The sequence below is a fragment of the Stylophora pistillata genome, chromosome 1, assembly GCF_964205215.1.
Source record: "Stylophora pistillata chromosome 1, jaStyPist1.2, whole genome shotgun sequence".
In the NCBI taxonomy this organism is placed as follows: Eukaryota; Metazoa; Cnidaria; class Anthozoa; order Scleractinia; family Pocilloporidae; genus Stylophora; species Stylophora pistillata.
In genome coordinates, this window is record NC_142519.1 from 44,888,112 (window position 1) to 44,906,190 (window position 18,079).

The 18,079-nt window shown below is 37.4% G+C and overlaps 2 protein-coding genes across 2 annotated transcripts in view; both read right to left on the reverse strand.

The window, feature by feature from the left end:
• LOC111325213 (uncharacterized) overlaps positions 1-1,966 on the reverse strand; it is a 28,360-nt gene extending 26,394 nt beyond the window's left edge. Inside the window, 2 exon segments of the mRNA XM_022928978.2 lie at positions 827-871; positions 1,891-1,966. Coding sequence (XP_022784713.2) covers positions 827-866 — 40 coding nt within the window. The 5' untranslated portion in view covers positions 867-871; positions 1,891-1,966.
• A 4,948-nt stretch (positions 1,967-6,914) lies between these two features.
• The window catches only part of LOC111325216 (uncharacterized), a 43,788-nt gene continuing 32,623 nt past the window's right edge, over positions 6,915-18,079 (reverse strand). The window contains exons 29-31 of the mRNA XM_088759055.1: positions 12,432-12,743; positions 9,597-9,971; positions 6,915-9,216 (exon numbers count right to left, since the gene is read on the reverse strand). Coding sequence (XP_088615181.1) covers positions 9,074-9,216; positions 9,597-9,971; positions 12,432-12,743 — 830 coding nt within the window. The 3' untranslated portion in view covers positions 6,915-9,073. The remainder of the gene's footprint in view (positions 9,217-9,596; positions 9,972-12,431; positions 12,744-18,079) is intronic.

An 18,079-nucleotide genomic window follows, 5' to 3' on the forward strand; every position in this document is an offset into this window, starting at 1 on the left:
AACAACTTTGTTTCTTATGTATCTATCGTCTATTTAGGCCTTTTTTTTTTGGTCTTTTCTATTCCGCGTTCGGAATCAACGTTAAAAACATGGAATGAGCGAAAGACAAGTTAAGGATTTGGCAAGAAAACGAGCAGCGAATGCGTAGAGGCCCTGCTAAACAGAATTTCGGAGGAAAGACAAACCAGAAAGCTCCTCTTGGCGGTTTTGTGATCATCAGTCGAAAGACGCGTATATCTGTTGATCGAAAGCCTAATCCTATGTAAGTTTCTGAGTAACCTCTCTCTCCGGTGAAATTGAAATAAGAGATTATTTTCCAAATTTCATCTGGTTATCGTTTATTCTTCGATCGTCCTTGAGGTATCCTGATAACTCCCCACGTCCGTGAGAGAGGTATACAAAGTTCGATTATTTGGTAGAGATGGAAATGTCCCACTGGTTAATAACTTAGTTCTGATTTATCTATTTATTTATCTATTTATTTTCAATGTTGCCTATAATTAACATTATTTTACTGAATAGAAACATCTTCAAACTAAAGCTAAAAGAAGTTTGGAGTTTTTGAAAATTGTTGTAGTAATTTGTTATAACACAGAAAATTTAATCGCAAAGTGACACAGATCGATGTTTAACTCACGAAATTAAAAATGTTTGCACACATATAATCCTTTAAAATACATTCTCGGTGAACGCAAGTAAATGGGTATAAAATGTTTTCTCGCGTAAAAACTGGCATCGATGGGGGATTAAAAAACAGTTATTTGACCCAGGCCGGCTGAAAAATGAATTCAACTTCTTAAAAATTCGTTAGGAAGAACTGACTTACTTAAAACAACAATGAAAATCCAGTTACACTTGATAGACATCTTCCCTAACAAAGGGAAATAAATGAATGCAAGTTACGTGCAGTCGTAAACATTGTTTAAGATCAGTTCGTAAGTTTAGGGAATTAAAATCGTATTTAAATAAAAAAAGTGAGAAATGCGTAAAAAGGGCCACTCGTGAATTTTTCACACTGTTCTGACCTCTTTGACTAATTGTCCAAGACAACGTGCAACCAGGGACACTAGAAAATGTTGCTGACGTTTTGCTCGTCCTAACCAGTTGGCAGAAGTTAATTAACTAACTTTGCTTCTCAATATTCTGCTGAATTCTGGTCAGTTGTCTCAGTACATCAATATACAAACGTCGTGACCGAAGTCTTTGCTTCAAAATTCTCCCCGGCCGACCAAATGAGATATATTTGTGAAAAAATTGAAACGAAGCTTGAGATGTTCGGCCAAGTCAATCAAGCGAAACGGATACCGCCCGCTGTGAGCGGACCGAATGGGAGCGGGCCGAATGAGGATTTGTAGAATACCGCCCGGTCACGAAATGAGAAAAAATAATCAGCGATAATACACAACAAAACGTCTAATAAGATATAGGTATCTTAAATAAGGGAAGTTATCAACATTTCACTTGAGTTTTTTTCCTTTGTTTTGTTTGTCTTTGTTTTTTTTTTTCAATTCTATCATCATATTTTGCATCTATTCATTAATAAAACCCTCATAGATGTTAGAGGCCATCAAGGATTATTCATAAACATCTTGGACCTGATGAAAAGATGGGAAGAACCCATACCAAACTTTTTTTCATTGATTCATTTTCATATTTTTTTATGCTTTTGCTGGCGAGTTAGTTTGTTTCTTGTAATAGACCTTACTCAGCCATTTCATGCTCCCTAAGTTTTTTACTCGCCATCCTTTCCTAACTTGAATTATCTCGGCAAGATGATTGAATACGTAAAATTCATTTCTGGTTCCTGTACATAATTTTACTTGCTACAGTTAAACCTGATAAATGGAATAAATAAACCAAGAGAGCTCGTATAACAACAAATTCACCTACCTGATTGAATACCTCACGAGCTATCCCACATCATGTGCAGTTTCAGTCGCCATCGAACGGTAAAAATTGAATTCAGATCATTCAGTGAAAATAATAATTCTGACAGCTGTTTCAAACTGTCCCTTTATATGACAAGGAAAGGAGCATCTAGCAACTTATTTATTCATGCAGAATTGAAATCAAGGTTTCATGTACACGTGTTCGAGTAATTTTTAAATAAATGATCATTCTCTTTTTCTAAAATTTGGTCTACGAGGGACATTGTTAAAGTTTACCGGCAAAGACAAAGGTAACCGGATGTATTTTTTAAGTTTCTAGAAAAGATTTAAGTTTCAAGATTGTGGTTATCAATTCAGTGCTAGTTTGCTTGCTCGCTAGATTATTGGTTGCTTCTCGTTGAGGTCTCTGTCTCCGTCCCTAGTTTTCGCTCTCGCACGGAGGGTACACATTTCATCCGATTTTCAATGCAGACGGGAATCTTTGATAGCGTTTTCTGTGTCACAACGCCGCTTATAAAATCTATCTGGCGTATTTAGTTGGTTTTCTTAAAAGAACACAAAGGAAATAAGCAGATGGTAGCTGGCTTGTATGATTTTATCCGATAAAAGGAGAGCGTGATCAGCAAAACGTCGCATGTCAAAATTTGAGTAAAGTAAGTACGAGATTAATTTTTAGTATTTGGCGTGACATTTATGAAAAGTGCGTCACTGTCAACATGAATGCTAAAAATGTTTTTCAGTCATTTTTTGATAGGATATTCGGTGTTTACCGCTGTCAATGATCTTAGAATGACAAAAAAAAAGATTCAATTCTGAATCTTTAATTTTAACTTGAGCATAGTGCTGCAGGTTGTACCGAATTCATTGCATAAATATACTTTGATGCCTACGAGTCTCTTCAAGAATAAGACAGAAATCAGCATGGTCGAGTGGTCAGCGTATCGGACTTGCAATCCGTCGCTCCCGGGTTCAAGTCCCGCCGTGGCCACTACTTGGATTTGTTTCACGGTAGCCCCGAGTTTCAAATCCTAGGCCATGCTTATAATATAGCCAACTGGTTTGCCTTCGGCCAGTTGGGATTCTTAACAACTTTATTTTAAATTTGAATTATTTGTTTAAGTTGTTTCGTGGAAAACCTGTAAACTAGCTTCTAGCCAAGTGTTTCTTCGCGTTAAACTGTTTATTATTATTATATTACTATTATTATTTATTATTAAGACGGCATGGAAAATCTCTCGTTCAAACGCCGTGCAAAAACCACTGATTAAGTTGTACTGGAACTCACCTCACTAGATTTAGAGGGAGAAACGTAGAAAATGAACAAAAAGGGCCTTTCAATTCAAATTCTTTAATAATTAGCTGCAATATCCATAAACAAATACAAAAACATTAGTTACAAAAACAAGAACAAAAATTTTCGCAAAATTTGCCTTCTTAACGGAAGGGAATTAGTACTTCCTCCTGAAAGCTGTAGTGTAGAAGTCATTATTTGAACAAATTCACTTGGCTACCATCACATCACCCAGTGCGACATATTGATATCTTTAAAACAACACAGTTTCCTTTGAATCAGAGAAAAAAAATTTTGACAGATGTTTCAAGTTGTCGCTTTCATAAGATAAAGGGAGAAATTTCCCGTTGTTTCATCATTATTTATTCATGTTAAGCTAGAAATTTAAGTTTGACAAAAAGGTTATTTTCGAAAAAAAGATCGCGCTGTTTTCCTGGAAATAATACTCAGGGAAATTGTAAAAGATTACGCTGTGAAAATTGATGTAGCCAAGTGCCTCTGTTAGGATCTCATAAAACATTTTGACGAAGAGCTGAACAACTTCCTCAGATGAGAACATCGAAAAAGTTCAGCACCAAGATAGATGTTCAAAAAGTGAAGGAAAATAATTCTCAACGAGGAAACTGTAAGGCAGCCTTAAGGCCTCAACCAAATCGCACAGAATAAAAAACAAAATTAGGCTGTTGTTATACCCATGCTTGGCGAAACTGCAATAGTCTCTGTCAAGAGTGAGTTCTGTCGAGTAAAGGTGGCGCCACAGATCCCAGATAGAAAGTAGCTGTTATGCAAGGTTTTGTATTTACGAAAAGCCTCGAACACGGCTTTCTTCAACCCTTAGATGGTATCGACACCTCTAATATAAGCTAACCGTTCTTCTCAATAACAGGAGGGTGAGAGAGTATCTTTCAGAAAATCAGGCAGAATGAGGCCGGAGGAATACGAATACTCAAACCACCAATTTAGCTCAAACCTGGTACGAATGCTAGGTATCATGAGTTAACTGCGTGAGAATAACAAGTCAAAATACGTATCTCTTTTTATGTAATTAAGACGCAGTATCTCTAAAATCAGCCCAGTACATCTTGGTTCGATTGCTTTCAAACTTTGACCCTTTAATCCGTCTTACTCTAAAAGTAATTGAGGACACCTTGGTTTTTCAAAATATTAAACATTAAAATATTAATAAATTTAGCGCCTAGCGCTAAAACGGTTATTTTTAGCAGCACCAATCATTAAAAATGGTACAAATTGCCGTGCTCGTCATTTCTAAAAACTCTTGGAATATTTTTTGCTTCGCATATTTAGATGGATCTTTCATGAATTCATGTCGCATAGTTTTTTTATTTTCTAATGGTTTTTTAAATTGAGAATTATTTTTCAGTTTGACACCTACTTTGCCATTGCCCCAATGACGGTAAGTATGCAATTTTTGTGATCCTTCAGCACAAAAGTCTAACTTCTTCCCCGTGATATTTTTATTCAGACTAACTAAAATAGGGTAAGGGAGTATAAGAAAATAAAAATATGTTGTGGTTTCGGCGAACTTCTGGGGCAGCCGGCCACCTTTTATTAATAAACGACTAACGTTTTACGACACCGGAAGTGTTTCCACACCGGAAGTGAGTTCTGTCGCTAACGAGTTTTAAGCGCGACTAGAGGTCAGAGGACATACATAAATTAGTTTCAGACTAATTGCTCTAATTCGTCATTTTTAGATATGAAAGCGAGAATATCTTACCTTCAGAGCGATAGATAAAGTGTTATGTAAATATCGGACCAGTTCGGACAGGCAGGTTCACTGACTTGGCTCCAATTTTGCATATAAACTTGGTTAGGGGTGCTAACACGAAATGGATATTTTAGGATTGAAATTTATTTTACTTGGGAAATTGAGGTTCACAGCCACTTAGAGCCCCTATGGGACATGGAAATGAGGCTGACCAAGAGCAACTTTCAATTTCTGGGTTACCTTTGCTTGCCCATTTTTGTGTCTGTTTTTATTATCAACAAAATCTGGAACTCTTCCTCTGTGTTTTGAATAGTAAATCTTGTAGGAAACTATTAAGGGAGAGCTTGAAACACGCCCTTCAATTTACTCAGTTTTAGGTGTTGTAAGGTCCATGAAAAATACCGTAAGTTCAGAAGCTTGTAGCACCATTGATATGTCGAGTTAGAACAACTTTTTAGTTTTCTTAAACAATATAATTTGCAACAGAAAATTCAGAGCTGGGAGATTTTAAAGCACTCCTACATAAGCTTGAGTCGATTGTGCCAGCATAATTTTGAGAATAATTTGGCAAAACGAGCATAATTCTTAACTTTTTTTTCAAAGAAAAGCCCGCTGGCATAATCTACCTTTTTACTTCCTCGATGAGAAAAATTTTCGGCATTCAATGCACTCATCGAGGGTTAAGTCTACCCTTGGGTACGCCGATGGAGACTGATTTTATCAGTGTATATTTACACTAACCACTCTCCCAATGTAGCAAAATTGTCACTCCGATAATTTTCTCGATCAATTGCGAGCTTTTCCGCCTCCCTTCGGCCAAAGTCCCTCAGGACTACCAATTACTCAGGATTTTTGTTCGATGCTTAATACAAAAGTTGAGCCGGAACAATGGACCATTTCTTGATACGGTTTGTGGACAGTAACCATGTAATAAACGGCTTAATCACTATGTTACTGCGGCCCATAACGTCACGATGGTCCGCGAAGAAGACAAAGTGAAGTGGTGGTGACAACCCTCAGATCGATTGCCACATTTGTCGTCTGCAGTCATGAAGGTTCTCGTAGTACAATCCTCATTTGCTGTTTCAGAAAGAGTATTCTCAATAATTAATTCCTCTTTCAACGACTCGCAAGACCATGCTCCAGTAGATTATGTTCATGCTTGTGTTATGCTTCAGTATAATAAACGGTGATAAGCGTATTACTCTGCTTCCCTGCTTTGACTTAAGAAGCTCCATTGATTGAAAAATAACGAGCAGTATGTTTATCAATTCTGAGGAACAAATGCAGCGGAAACATTATTTGATACCTGGTCAATTAAAACGATGGGCTGCATTCACTCGATAAGTAATCAGTTGCTGTTTGTTTTGCGTATACCCCAGTGCTCTACCTTTATAGTATAATTTAGAGAAACGAGCATAACTCGGGCATAAATTTCAGAAATTTTGGGCAGTGCTAGGAGCATAATATGCCGGTTTTACGAGCAGAATCGACTCAAGCCTACTCCTATACCGCCTATTATTAAAAACTGGATCATTGGATAATGCAGTTCAAGAATTTTTATTGGCTGAGCCATTATGGTATATGAGCCAATATACCATAATCCAGGAGCCCCATCATGGGCTCCTGCATAATCTAATATCTGTACATTATAACATCCGATTTCTTCTTACAAAATAAAGTCGAGAATATTTGTCTAGTATCTTGGAGGCGTTTTTTTTAATAAAACAACTTGGAATGAGATGATTATAGCCACCTCGGCGCTACGCACCTCGTTGGCTATCTATCATCTCATATCCAACGCGCGCTCGTGGAATAATTGTTAAGTACAATATGATAAGGTTTGCGGACATTGTAATCGCAGTCTCTTTAGAAGCGGTCCGGTACAAGCTGTTATAAGTCCACAAAAGTCCACAATAAGGGGTGATACTGTAAAGAGAAATTAGATGCTAGTCATTTCAAGGGGTCAATGGGTTAAAGGATAGTTATCTAGAATAAACCGCGATTCTTTATGGTTTTATTTATTTAGGCAGACTAGCGAACCATGAGCAAGTTAACAATAGCAACTTGAAATTAGAAAATACGACTCAAGGCTTAGCTGTGTTTAACCACACAACCATCTGATAAATATATCAGAAGTTACCACTGTGATGAAAAAATCATCAATGTGATGTGAAAAGTAAATTCAAATTGGATAAATATCATTCCTGGCTTTAAGCATTGTAATACAAAACAGCCATCTACTAAACATATCACATGGTACCATTGTGGTGGCAAAATCATGAGAAAGACGAGTAAGTTTCTTCAGATTGAATAAATAAGATTAATGGTTTAGCAATGTAGTACAACGCAATAATCTGCGAAATTAATTACAACACAACCATCTAAGAAATATACAAGATGTTACCATTGTAATGAAAAATGAAAAACTTATGAGTAATGTATCAATAGTAACTTGAAATCGACGGTAACTTCAGATTGAATAAATATGATTAATGGCTTAGCATTGCTACACAACAGAGCCTGCTACTGAATGCATCTGTGAGATATCGATGGCAACTTATACTTGAATAAATGTGAATTACGGCTCAGCATTGCTATACAACAGCCATCTACGGAATCTAGTAGAGGACGTTAAGATTGAATTAAACACGAAGGCGCGCTATATAAGGAAGTCTTCCCTGGGAAGACCTAGGCTCATTTGTCACTCACCGTTGACGTGTGCGGGTCAAATTTAAATGCTGGTAGACGAACAAAAGGAGCTAATGAGATATCTATTGTTTACTTCCACCGGCATGGTGGCAATAAGGTAACGTGCAAACCACTTACTTCGGTCTCAAATTTACCGCCACAAATAAAGACAGTTTTCATTGGAGAAAGGAAATACAGTTCTCAAAAATTCTTGTATTGTGATGAGGACATAAACAATTTTGAGGAATGCACCTGCTGTTGACTGCTTTGGAGTAGCTGTAGCTCAAGCTGACTTGACTCTAAGAGTTCTACATCACACGACGGTTGACTGACAAATGGTCCAGTGGGACCTAAGGCTTCTTTTATCGCGCGCCTTCGTGTTTAAACAAATCATACGTAAGATGGCAATATATGGCAACTTTAAATTGAATAATTATGATTCATGGCCAAGCATTGTAATATCTTATGTAGGATCTCAGATGTTTAGGTCGAATTGAACAAATTACAAGTAAGGTATTGATATCAGCATTAGATTGAATAAATACGATTCATAGCTTAGGATTGCCAAACAGCACAGCCATCTACTTAAAATCCTACCAGTTTTAACAAATGACAATGTAAATACGGAGGGATAAATAATCCTTTCTCTGGCAGCCCTAGTCCGCCTGCTGTTCCTATCAGACCCTATATATCAAACACCTCCTTACACTGCTAGTTATTCTGCATTTAACATTAACTTAACTGAAACTATTAAGAAAAAACCCTTACAGATTTATGTTACGGGTAAGCTTATCCACCAGTCAGAATACCTTCTCAAGTCGGCAACTTTATGACCCTCCAAAAAGGGTCAGGAAACGTTGTCTTTTTTAAAGCTCACCCTAGATACTGAGGTATGATCTGAATCGATGCTATTGTGAAGGACAGAGATGGGCCTCCATAGTAATTAAGTTATAACAGTTCAAAGCTTATCAATTGCTGAAGGAACGTAACATACTTTTGATCTCTAACAGTACATGTACAACAAACAACAACAACTTTATTTGCACCCCTGAATTAAATTAAATTTACATTATAAAAAAGGTAATAAAACAAATAAAATAAAGTGCATGGCTGCCCAAAATAACCACCAGGCTAATAGAATTTTGCATCTACAAAGTGCCACGTAAACAGCCGAACCTCAGCTAAACAAGACATTGGCGCGTAAAGAAGTATCCCTAGCAAGTAATCATTTAAAATGACCCATTTTATTACATTTTGCTTATCAAATTTTTGACTGGTATATATTACATGACAAGGGCACTTACATTTTCACATAAAACAGCAAGCTTGTCTTTTGACACTATTTACCAAAGCTACTGTTTCAGTATTTCAGAGTCACTACATGCGCATTGATAGAGCCAAACGTCTACTTAATCGATTTTAAGGTTAATTCGTTACATATAGAATGCATTCATCCCAGAATAGTGCTGTTCATTACACACTCGTTTCTTTTATGCCATCGAGCGCTTCGTAAAAATGATCAAGATCACTGTCATCGTCAAGCTTGGCCAGCGGTGCTCTTAGAGACTCTCGCCCTGAGGCTGCTGGGAGATTTTCATCTGCTTGGTGTTTATCTGCTGCGTAATAAAATGACCCAAGTATAAAAGAAGAAATTCAGTAATGTGCCCTGTATTGAATACTTACAATCTGCTTAGACCAATTCATAGTGAAATTGTTAAATAAAGTGGGGCACCGTAGTGCCACGCGCCGGGAAAGAAAAACCGCTCCAAAACTCTACGGTGAGCAAAAGTACACCGTATACTGCACTTCCACTATTCGAATAAACCACTTAATGTAGTTTAGCAGGGAAAGCAAGGTGACGAGATTTTAGAAACTAAAAATCTGCGCAATGTATAATGAGGAGAGGTTGTTCACCGTAAGTTCTCCAAATTGATGAAAATATCTTAATATATCAAGTTCTTATTTTTTAGAGGAAGCAGAGGATTGTTAAACATACCCTTATTCACAATAAACTGTTTGTCTTTCCTAGCTTCATGGTCCATGTTATCTACATCTTGCTCTTCGGCTTCTTTGTAGTCGTTTTCCGATACTTCCTTTTTTTTGTCAGACTCATCTTCCAAGTCATCCTCATACTGTTCTTCAGATCCTTTGAAGTAGTTTTCTAATTCTTCTCTGTGTTCTTCAGGTTCGCCTTTCTTCTGTGATGGATCCTCGTGGTCATCCTGTAGTTTTTCACCCTGTTCAGTCTCATCTCTCCCTTCAGGCTCTTCATGATTGATCTGCTCTACGATTTTCCCATGCTCACTTTGATCTTTCGACTCGTCATCGTTGTCATCGCTGTCATCACTCTCTGGGTCGTGCTGGATTTGAACTGGAAAGAAGAAAGTTAAAAGATAAAAAGTACGCTGTACCACCGGTGTTATCTCCTGTAGTACCATTCACAGTATATCAGTTACAATCAAAGGTTACGCCATAACATTTTAGTGTTCTTTGTTAAACATGAACTCCAACAAATGGGCGACAGTCGTTATTGGAACAGCAACATTGGTGGCAGCTCTTTAAAGGAAAACAAAATTTAACACTGTTGTAACCCAGTTTCTCCCTTAAACTTCCACGACATTTACTGATTCTAAAGCAAAAGAAATGTTTGCCCAGTGTAATAAAAATAAACCTGAAATGTTATTTGAATAATGAAATCATCTTGTGGCTAAAGCAGATAACCAAAGTATAGAAAAAAAAGCCGAACCTACGTTTTTTATCGGGAATTTTCTATTGCATTTTCAAAAACTGGAAAAGTCCCCATAATTTCTGTCAGTTCAATAAAGAGCTGTTTGATATTTTATAGTTCTTAAACTTTCTTGACCGTGAATAAAGGCTGATAGTTTCTAAAGAAACTGTTTGGGGCTACGTCGGTGGGGGTAACAAAAAATTTGAATATATCAACAAAGTTGAAATGGTAAATTGGCCACTGTTACGATTATAAAAGCTGGCGTTTCGAGCATTAGCCCTTCGTCGGAGCGAAGGGCTAACGCTCCGACGAAGGGCTAACGCTCGAAACGCCAGCTTTTATAATCGTAACAGTGGCCAATTTACCATTCAAACTTGGTTGATATATTCAAATTATTTCTTGACCGTGGCTGATTTTCCAAATTAGCGGAAATGAAAAACTTGTATCAACGCGTTTTGATTTACGGCAGAACCTCAAACTATGAATTATTGTTATTATTGATGGAGGGGAGGCATCAATATTTTCATTTCTTTCAGCAAAACGAAGAAGTGTTTCAGTTCATGAGTAAGCCAGACGTATGTGTACGAGTATTCAGGCAAGAGGTGATAGTGCTCTAACCACCGAATTGGCTCAAAGGTAGCGCAAAGTTATCAAAGCTGGCATGACGTTGTGAAAAAGAACAGCATTCTTTGGGGCATAGAGGTCCCACCGCGAGGACCAGTTTTTTCCCTTTTTCTGGCGTAATTATCAAGCTTACTTTGCTTTGCTCCAATAACGAACCGTAAAGTTATCAAGAAATTTAGCCCACTTCGTTACGTTCTATATTTATCATATATATCAATCTCCCCACGCAACGAACTGCTTAACCTTGTCCCCTTTTCTTCCTATACTCTCCCTAAAGTTATAACAACTTTCTCGGTTTTAGAAAAAGTCCTCGCTACATGCGTAGTGGAAGCCACCACTTTAGTAATAAAAAACAATGGTACACGTTTTGGGCAATTAATTTCATCATCCGTGTTGGCGCGAAATTAACACTTAACCCAAGGACCAATATCAAGTGAGCACTTGCTGCAAAATTATGTTGTGAGATTACTGTTTGAAAAGTATACAAGAACTTCTATGTTGTAATAGGAATTGGATAGTTTGTATAAGCGTTTTTAACCCATACGTCCAAGTCCATCGTGAAACTGTGGATCACAATCTGATGAATCATGCTTCCTTCCAGAGAGATACTACTAAACTGAACATAAAGCTCTGTTTAGGTACAGTATGGTGTTTTTTTACATATTTTCCTATTAACTCTCATAAATGAACCTCCCCTAGAGGAAACTGATCTCAATGATGTTACTCAAAAGAGCCCTATGATTTTTGTTTTAGTCAGCTTTCCACCGGCATGTTTCAGATGAATTGATTGCTCATGTTTACTTCGTATTAAAAAAGGCACAGCTTTTCCAAAAGTTTATCAGTAGGAGGTATTTTGTTTTCTAGAGGGTGCTCCAGTTGCCTTTTTATTTATTTTTTTTGCTATTTGCAGCGCGTACGTTGCTCTTCAATTCTGGGTTTTCTAAGGCCTACAAGAGGAGGAGAGAACTCTGGATAAAATGAGGACACAAATGAGATTTGGCCCTCAAAGGAATGCCAAACATACCTGGATGATAATCTTCTACATCTTATGATGACCATTTTAAATGCAATTGCTATCCATTTCTCACATCGTTTTAAATCTTTAGTAGTTGAATTAGTTTTAAAAGCTTGACAAATCTTCATGAAGGAGCAGTAACGATTTTCTCTCCGGTGGTAACTCGGGGCAAATTAATAAATGTACATGACAGCTCTAAGATTTAGCATTGTGATGCTTTCTCCGTATACGTTTGTATAAGCTTCTACATTTATGTTAATCTCAAGTTTACAACAAATCAGAATAAATTAATATGAGCCATCACATCGAGCTTATAATGGTGTGTAGTTGAGTCAATATGATTAATGGCTTATGAATAAGCCATTAATAGTGTATTTATCAATAACGGAGTGCATAAATACATTTGAATACCTACATTTAGAGTAAATGATAAAGAAAACAAATTTAATAAACCTAAACCTTACCTTCATCAGAAGATTGGTCCTCATACCCTTTTAAATCTATGTGTGGCTCTTCATATTCGGAATTTGCTGCAACATCTTTCTGGGACTGTCTATGATCTTCAGTATCTGTCTTCTTTGATTGTGGTGTAATTTTATCAGTAGAGTCGGTAGGCTCAGTGTCAGGCTGTCCTGGCTTGGCAGGCTCTTTGCGTTTTGTGTTCAGCTGCCCTTTACATGTATCTTGGAGCCCAGTGTGTTCCACACATGAGTGATCATGTTTGTGGACCTCCTGTTGCTCTTTTTCAGGTTCCTCTTGGGCTTCTTTGTCTGGTCCTGTGTGGAACATGGAAATTTAAGAGATTAGTAAATATTGTGAGATCGGTTTGTAGACAAAGCGAATTACACAACATCATGACAAAGATAGAACTTGTAAATTTGTACTGTCGTTGCTCCACACCGAAATGTATCCACTCGAGGCGATTCTGTTTTGGACAATTGCTTGACTAATAATGAAGCCCTCTTCTCTAGGTGCTACCCTATTGTCGCTCAAATGAAAACAGACCATAAAGGCGTAATTTTATCAGCAGGTGTGAGACTAATGCCCTTGAGATTCAGTAGCACAATGCGTGATTACCAAGAGCATCGCAAAATCATGTTTCACCATAAGCTCCTTGAACAAGACTGGAATCATGTTAATGATAACTCTGACATCGATACAACGGTGAACTCGCTGCACTCCACCTTAGAGAAATTAATGAACGAATGTTTTCCAAACAAATCGATTCGAATGTCTTCCAGAGACCCTCCGTGGATGAGTCCATCAGTGAAATCGCTCTTGAAGAAAAAAACAAGATCTCGAAAAGGCGGCGGGAGAGACCTAACTGAACTGACGGAGAAGATAGGACGACTAATAGCTGAAAATCGCCGAGTTTTAGCGTCTCGGAAACTTGGATCGCTAGCCTGTTGGAGGAAAGTTGATCGACTGTCCATGCGTAAAGACAAGAGCAGCTGCGAACCAGACAAGGATTTCATTATTGTTTTAAATGATTATTCCGGTGGCATTTGCTTTGATAGAGAATATTCTGAACCACTTCCTGCCGAGATTGATGTGAAGACCCCTGCTCCACGACTATCTACATTTCAAGTGTTTATTACCTTATCACGAATAAAGCGTACTTCCACCGGACCTGATGGGATTCCTTTCTGGATCTGGAAAGATTATGCTGAGACATTTACCCCAGTGATTGAGAATTTATGGAACATGTCTCTTGCTCGGCAGATTTGGCCAAGCCGTTGGAAGGATGCTAACATCAATCCACTCCCAAAAGTCGAGACACCAGTCGAATACGCGGACTTTAGAGGAATCAATGTTACTCCAGTTATTGCCAGAACGTTTGAAAGAACAGTATATAACATTTTTAACAAGAGACTCCTGGAGCAACATCTGAATCACTCTCAATTTGCGTACCGTTCAGGTGGAAGTTGTGTAAACGCTCTGTTGAAAATGCAGCATACATTTCTTGCGGCATTGGATAGACGGGACACCTTAGCGGTGAGAATGTTTACGATGGATTTTTCAAAAGCCTTTGATAACGTTAAACACAATCTCCCAGTTGAAAAGCTGAAACGCAGTCCACTTGATTCATGCATTGTTAACTGGTATGCCAACTTTCTTGAAGGCAGAAAACAGAGGGTGATTTTCAATAATTTGACTCGCCAGTGGAGAGTTGTAAACAAGGGAACGACACAGGGAAGTGTCATTGGCCCATATCTTTTCAACATATTTTTGAATGACCTAGAGATGGATGGGTACAAAGATATATCCTTGTTTAAGTATGCAGACGTTTCAACCGTCTTAGTAACGATCACTAAAGATTTCCAGGTAATATCTGACATTGCCTTGTCCAAGTTTATGGATTGGACTGTTGCAAACGGCATGCATTGTAACACTAGTAAGTGTAAGGAGCTAGTTATGCGTAAGAAAGGCAATTCAACAGTGTACCCAATGTCTCACAATATCAAACAATATAATAACATTTATTTATTGGGCGTCACATTTCAAGGTATCGTAAGTTCAGCATGCATGTTAAGGCCTAGCTCCATGAAGCCAACAAGTGTTTATTTGTCATGAGAAGCCTACGTCAAGAAGGATATACACAAGATGAAATAGACCACCTCTTTAATTCAATTGTGATCTCTAAGTTATTATACGGTCTTTCAGTTTATGCTGCAAGTGTTTCTGAACTTACTGTTATACAAAGGTCTTTAAAAAGATGCTATAAGAGGCGCTATACGTCGGTCAATTACAACATATATGAACTATTGGAGAAATGCGACAGACGCCTTTTTTATAACCTCAAACAGGATGACCATCCATTAAAAAGCCTACTCCCAAGGTACAAAGACTATATCATAAACATTCGAAGGAAATCCGTTGTCAGGCCCAGCATCAAGACTGAACGTTTTAAACATAGGTCTTTTAATAGATTAATTTTTAAATATGGTCTAGCTGTGTAAACAACCCATATGTATTTCTAATCATTTTTATTTGATTTAATCATTGTAATTTTTCCCATCAATATATATTTTTACTGTAACATCAGATATGTAATTTTATCGGATGGTTTTTTTAATAAAGACGAATTTATTTATTTATTTATTCTAAATGACACTTGAGAAAGAAATAAGACCACCCTGTTGCTCAAATATCATTATGATCATTTGGAAGTTTTCCGGTGGGTTCTTCATTCTCAGCATGCTCCAATTTCGGATTTTTTGGCTCATTTCGAGTTTCTTATTTTCTTTATGTTCTTTATTTTTGTGTTCATTTTGTTCATACTAGACACGATGTTCTACACATTCGTTCCTACGGTCTATAAAGCATGTTTAGTGATTTAGAATTAAAGAGAACAGTCTAGATTATTGTTTTTTATAAAGGTGAAATGGTCAATTGGCCTCATTCACTTTTTGTTTTTCTCCGATAAAATTTTCTAATGATTTTGTAATATCGTCAAAGATGTGACGGAGGCGCCAAGGATGGTCGTGCTCTTATTGATTTAATGGAAGTCTATCGCCTATCCAGTCTGATAAAAGAACCTACAAGAATCACTAATACTTCTACTTCACTGATTGACGTTATATTTACATCTAGACCGCGATCGTTTCTGTCTTCTGGAGTCTATGATACAGGTATAAGTGATCACAGTTTGGTTTATGCTGTAATGAGATCTCATTGTCCAAGACCTTGCATGGAAATTAAGAACAAAAGAAGCTTCAAACACTTTGACCAAGATGTTTTCTCAAGGGACGTCAGTCAAATTCCTTTTCATGTTGCCTATGTCTTTGATGATGTTGTGGGCTTGGGGAAAAATGTTCACGGGTCTTCTTGACGAACATGCTCCTGTTAAGAAAAGGCTGATTAAGCGGGAGCATGTTCCCTTTATGACCACTGAACTATTTGGTGCTATTCGTCGTCGACGCAGATTGAAACAAACATACTATGCAACAAAAGATCTCGCAGACTGGCAAAAGTACAAGGAACAACGAAACAAGACCTCATCGTTGAGACGGAAATTGATTTGCAAATACATAAGAAGTAAATGTGACGATGCGAAAGGCGATCCTAGGACTTTTTGGACTGTAATTAAGCCTTTTATTCACAGCAAAAAGAACAGTGGTGACAATACCATAACCCTTAAAGAAGATAATGAACTTATTACTGACAATAACGTCATAGCTACGAGGTTTAACGACCATTTTTCTAAAATCCAAAACGATAGTGCTGATTATGCAATGATGGGAAGTTCCTATTGTTCTGACAGTCATCCAAGCATTTCTGCAATACGAAATAATTGTCCTAATATAAAGAGCTTTAACTTTCAGCTAATCAGTCCTGCAGAAGTACAACAGGTTGTAGGTAAACTTGAACCAAATAAGGCCACTGGTCATGACGGGATTCCTGCGAAAATCTTACGGGACTGTTCAAAGGAGTTAGCTCTACCTCTTGCTAACCTATTCAACTTTTCTATTGTATCTGAATGTTTCCCGAGTAACTGGAAGTTAGCAGAAGTCTGTCCTGTATTCAAGAAGGATGACCCTATGAACATATGTAACTATAAACCGGTATCTATATTAATTAATTTAGATAAGATCTTTGAAAAATGTCTCAATCGTCAATTAGTGGAGCACTTTGCAGCAATTTTATCTCCGTTTCTCTCAGCCTATCGAAGAGGTTATAGCTGTAAGGCAGTGCTTCTCCATCTTATCGAATCATGGAGGCAAGACTTGGACAAAGGAAAGACTGTTGGTTCAGTGTTGTTGGATTTAAGTAAAGCCTTTGATCTCATCCCTCACAACCTGTTGATGGACAAGCTGAAGGCGTATGGTCTTTCTGCCCAAAGTCTTAACCTAATTAAAGATTATCTCAGTGGACGGAGACAGCGGGTTAAAGTGGCCAATACCAAGTCTGACATTGTCAAGATTCACAGAGGAGTTCCCCAGGGGTCTGTTTTAGGCCCCTTGTTCTTTAATATCTTTTTAAATGACTTATTTTACTTTGTTACAGAGGTCAAACTCTCGAATTATGCTGATGACAACCAACTAACTTCAAGTGATATAGCTCCAAGCGTGGTTCAGGCTGCCCTCATCCGGAACCTAAGAGTCACCTCCGAATGGTTTCATGACTGTGGTCTGACCCTAAACTTGGACAAATGTAAACTCCTAGTTTTGCCCAAGCGAAAAAGCAATCTAGTAGAACTGGATATTGATGGTTTCCAAGTAAAAGCGACCGATAATGTGGAACTCTTAGGGGTTGTAATTGACAATAAGTTAAATTTTAAGAGTCATATATCTAGGTTAATTAAGAAAGTAGGTAAACAAATTGATGTACTTAATCGATTCAAACACATTCTTTCGTTTTCGTCAAAGATACGTATATATAGGGCATTTGTCATGCCTCACTTTACTTATTGTAGTTCTGTTTGGAATAGCTGTCTCAAAGAAGATAGTGACTGGTTAGAGAGATTACATGAGAGGGCCCTTAGATACGTGTTTAATGACTTTTCCAACGGATGTGGTAGTCTATGTTATAAGATTGGTTACTCATTAAGTTGTAGACGGAAACAAGATATGCTTTTAATTATTTTTAAAGCCCTCTATAACAATATGCCTCAGTATATTCAATCTTTATTTCAAGTAAGAGAAAATAAGAAAAATCTTAGGGGCAAACACAAACTTGTTTTACCTGTAGCTAAGACCACAACTTTCGGCCTCAAATCAACTTCTTACATTGCTGCTAAGGCTTGGAATGCATTACCTGATAAGCTAAGATTAATGGATGAGTTTGGCCCTTTCAGGAATGAGATAAGAAATCTAAGTAATTTGTAATTTTATATCACCATCATTTATATCATCATTTATATTTAGGCTTATATTATTTTTAAACTCTATAAATTATATTCATACATTTTTCTCGGTATATTAGCATCTCTATTGCTAGAGGCTTAACAAGCCTCATTTTCATCCGAGTTTAAATAAAGTCATCATCATCATCATCATCGGTAAAATGGCCAACAGTATTGGTTTAACATACACTACATTTGTAAACGCATATTATCTTCCTCTCTTCTTAGAAACACCCTTTGAAAGACAATGCTAATGGTTACTGAAGT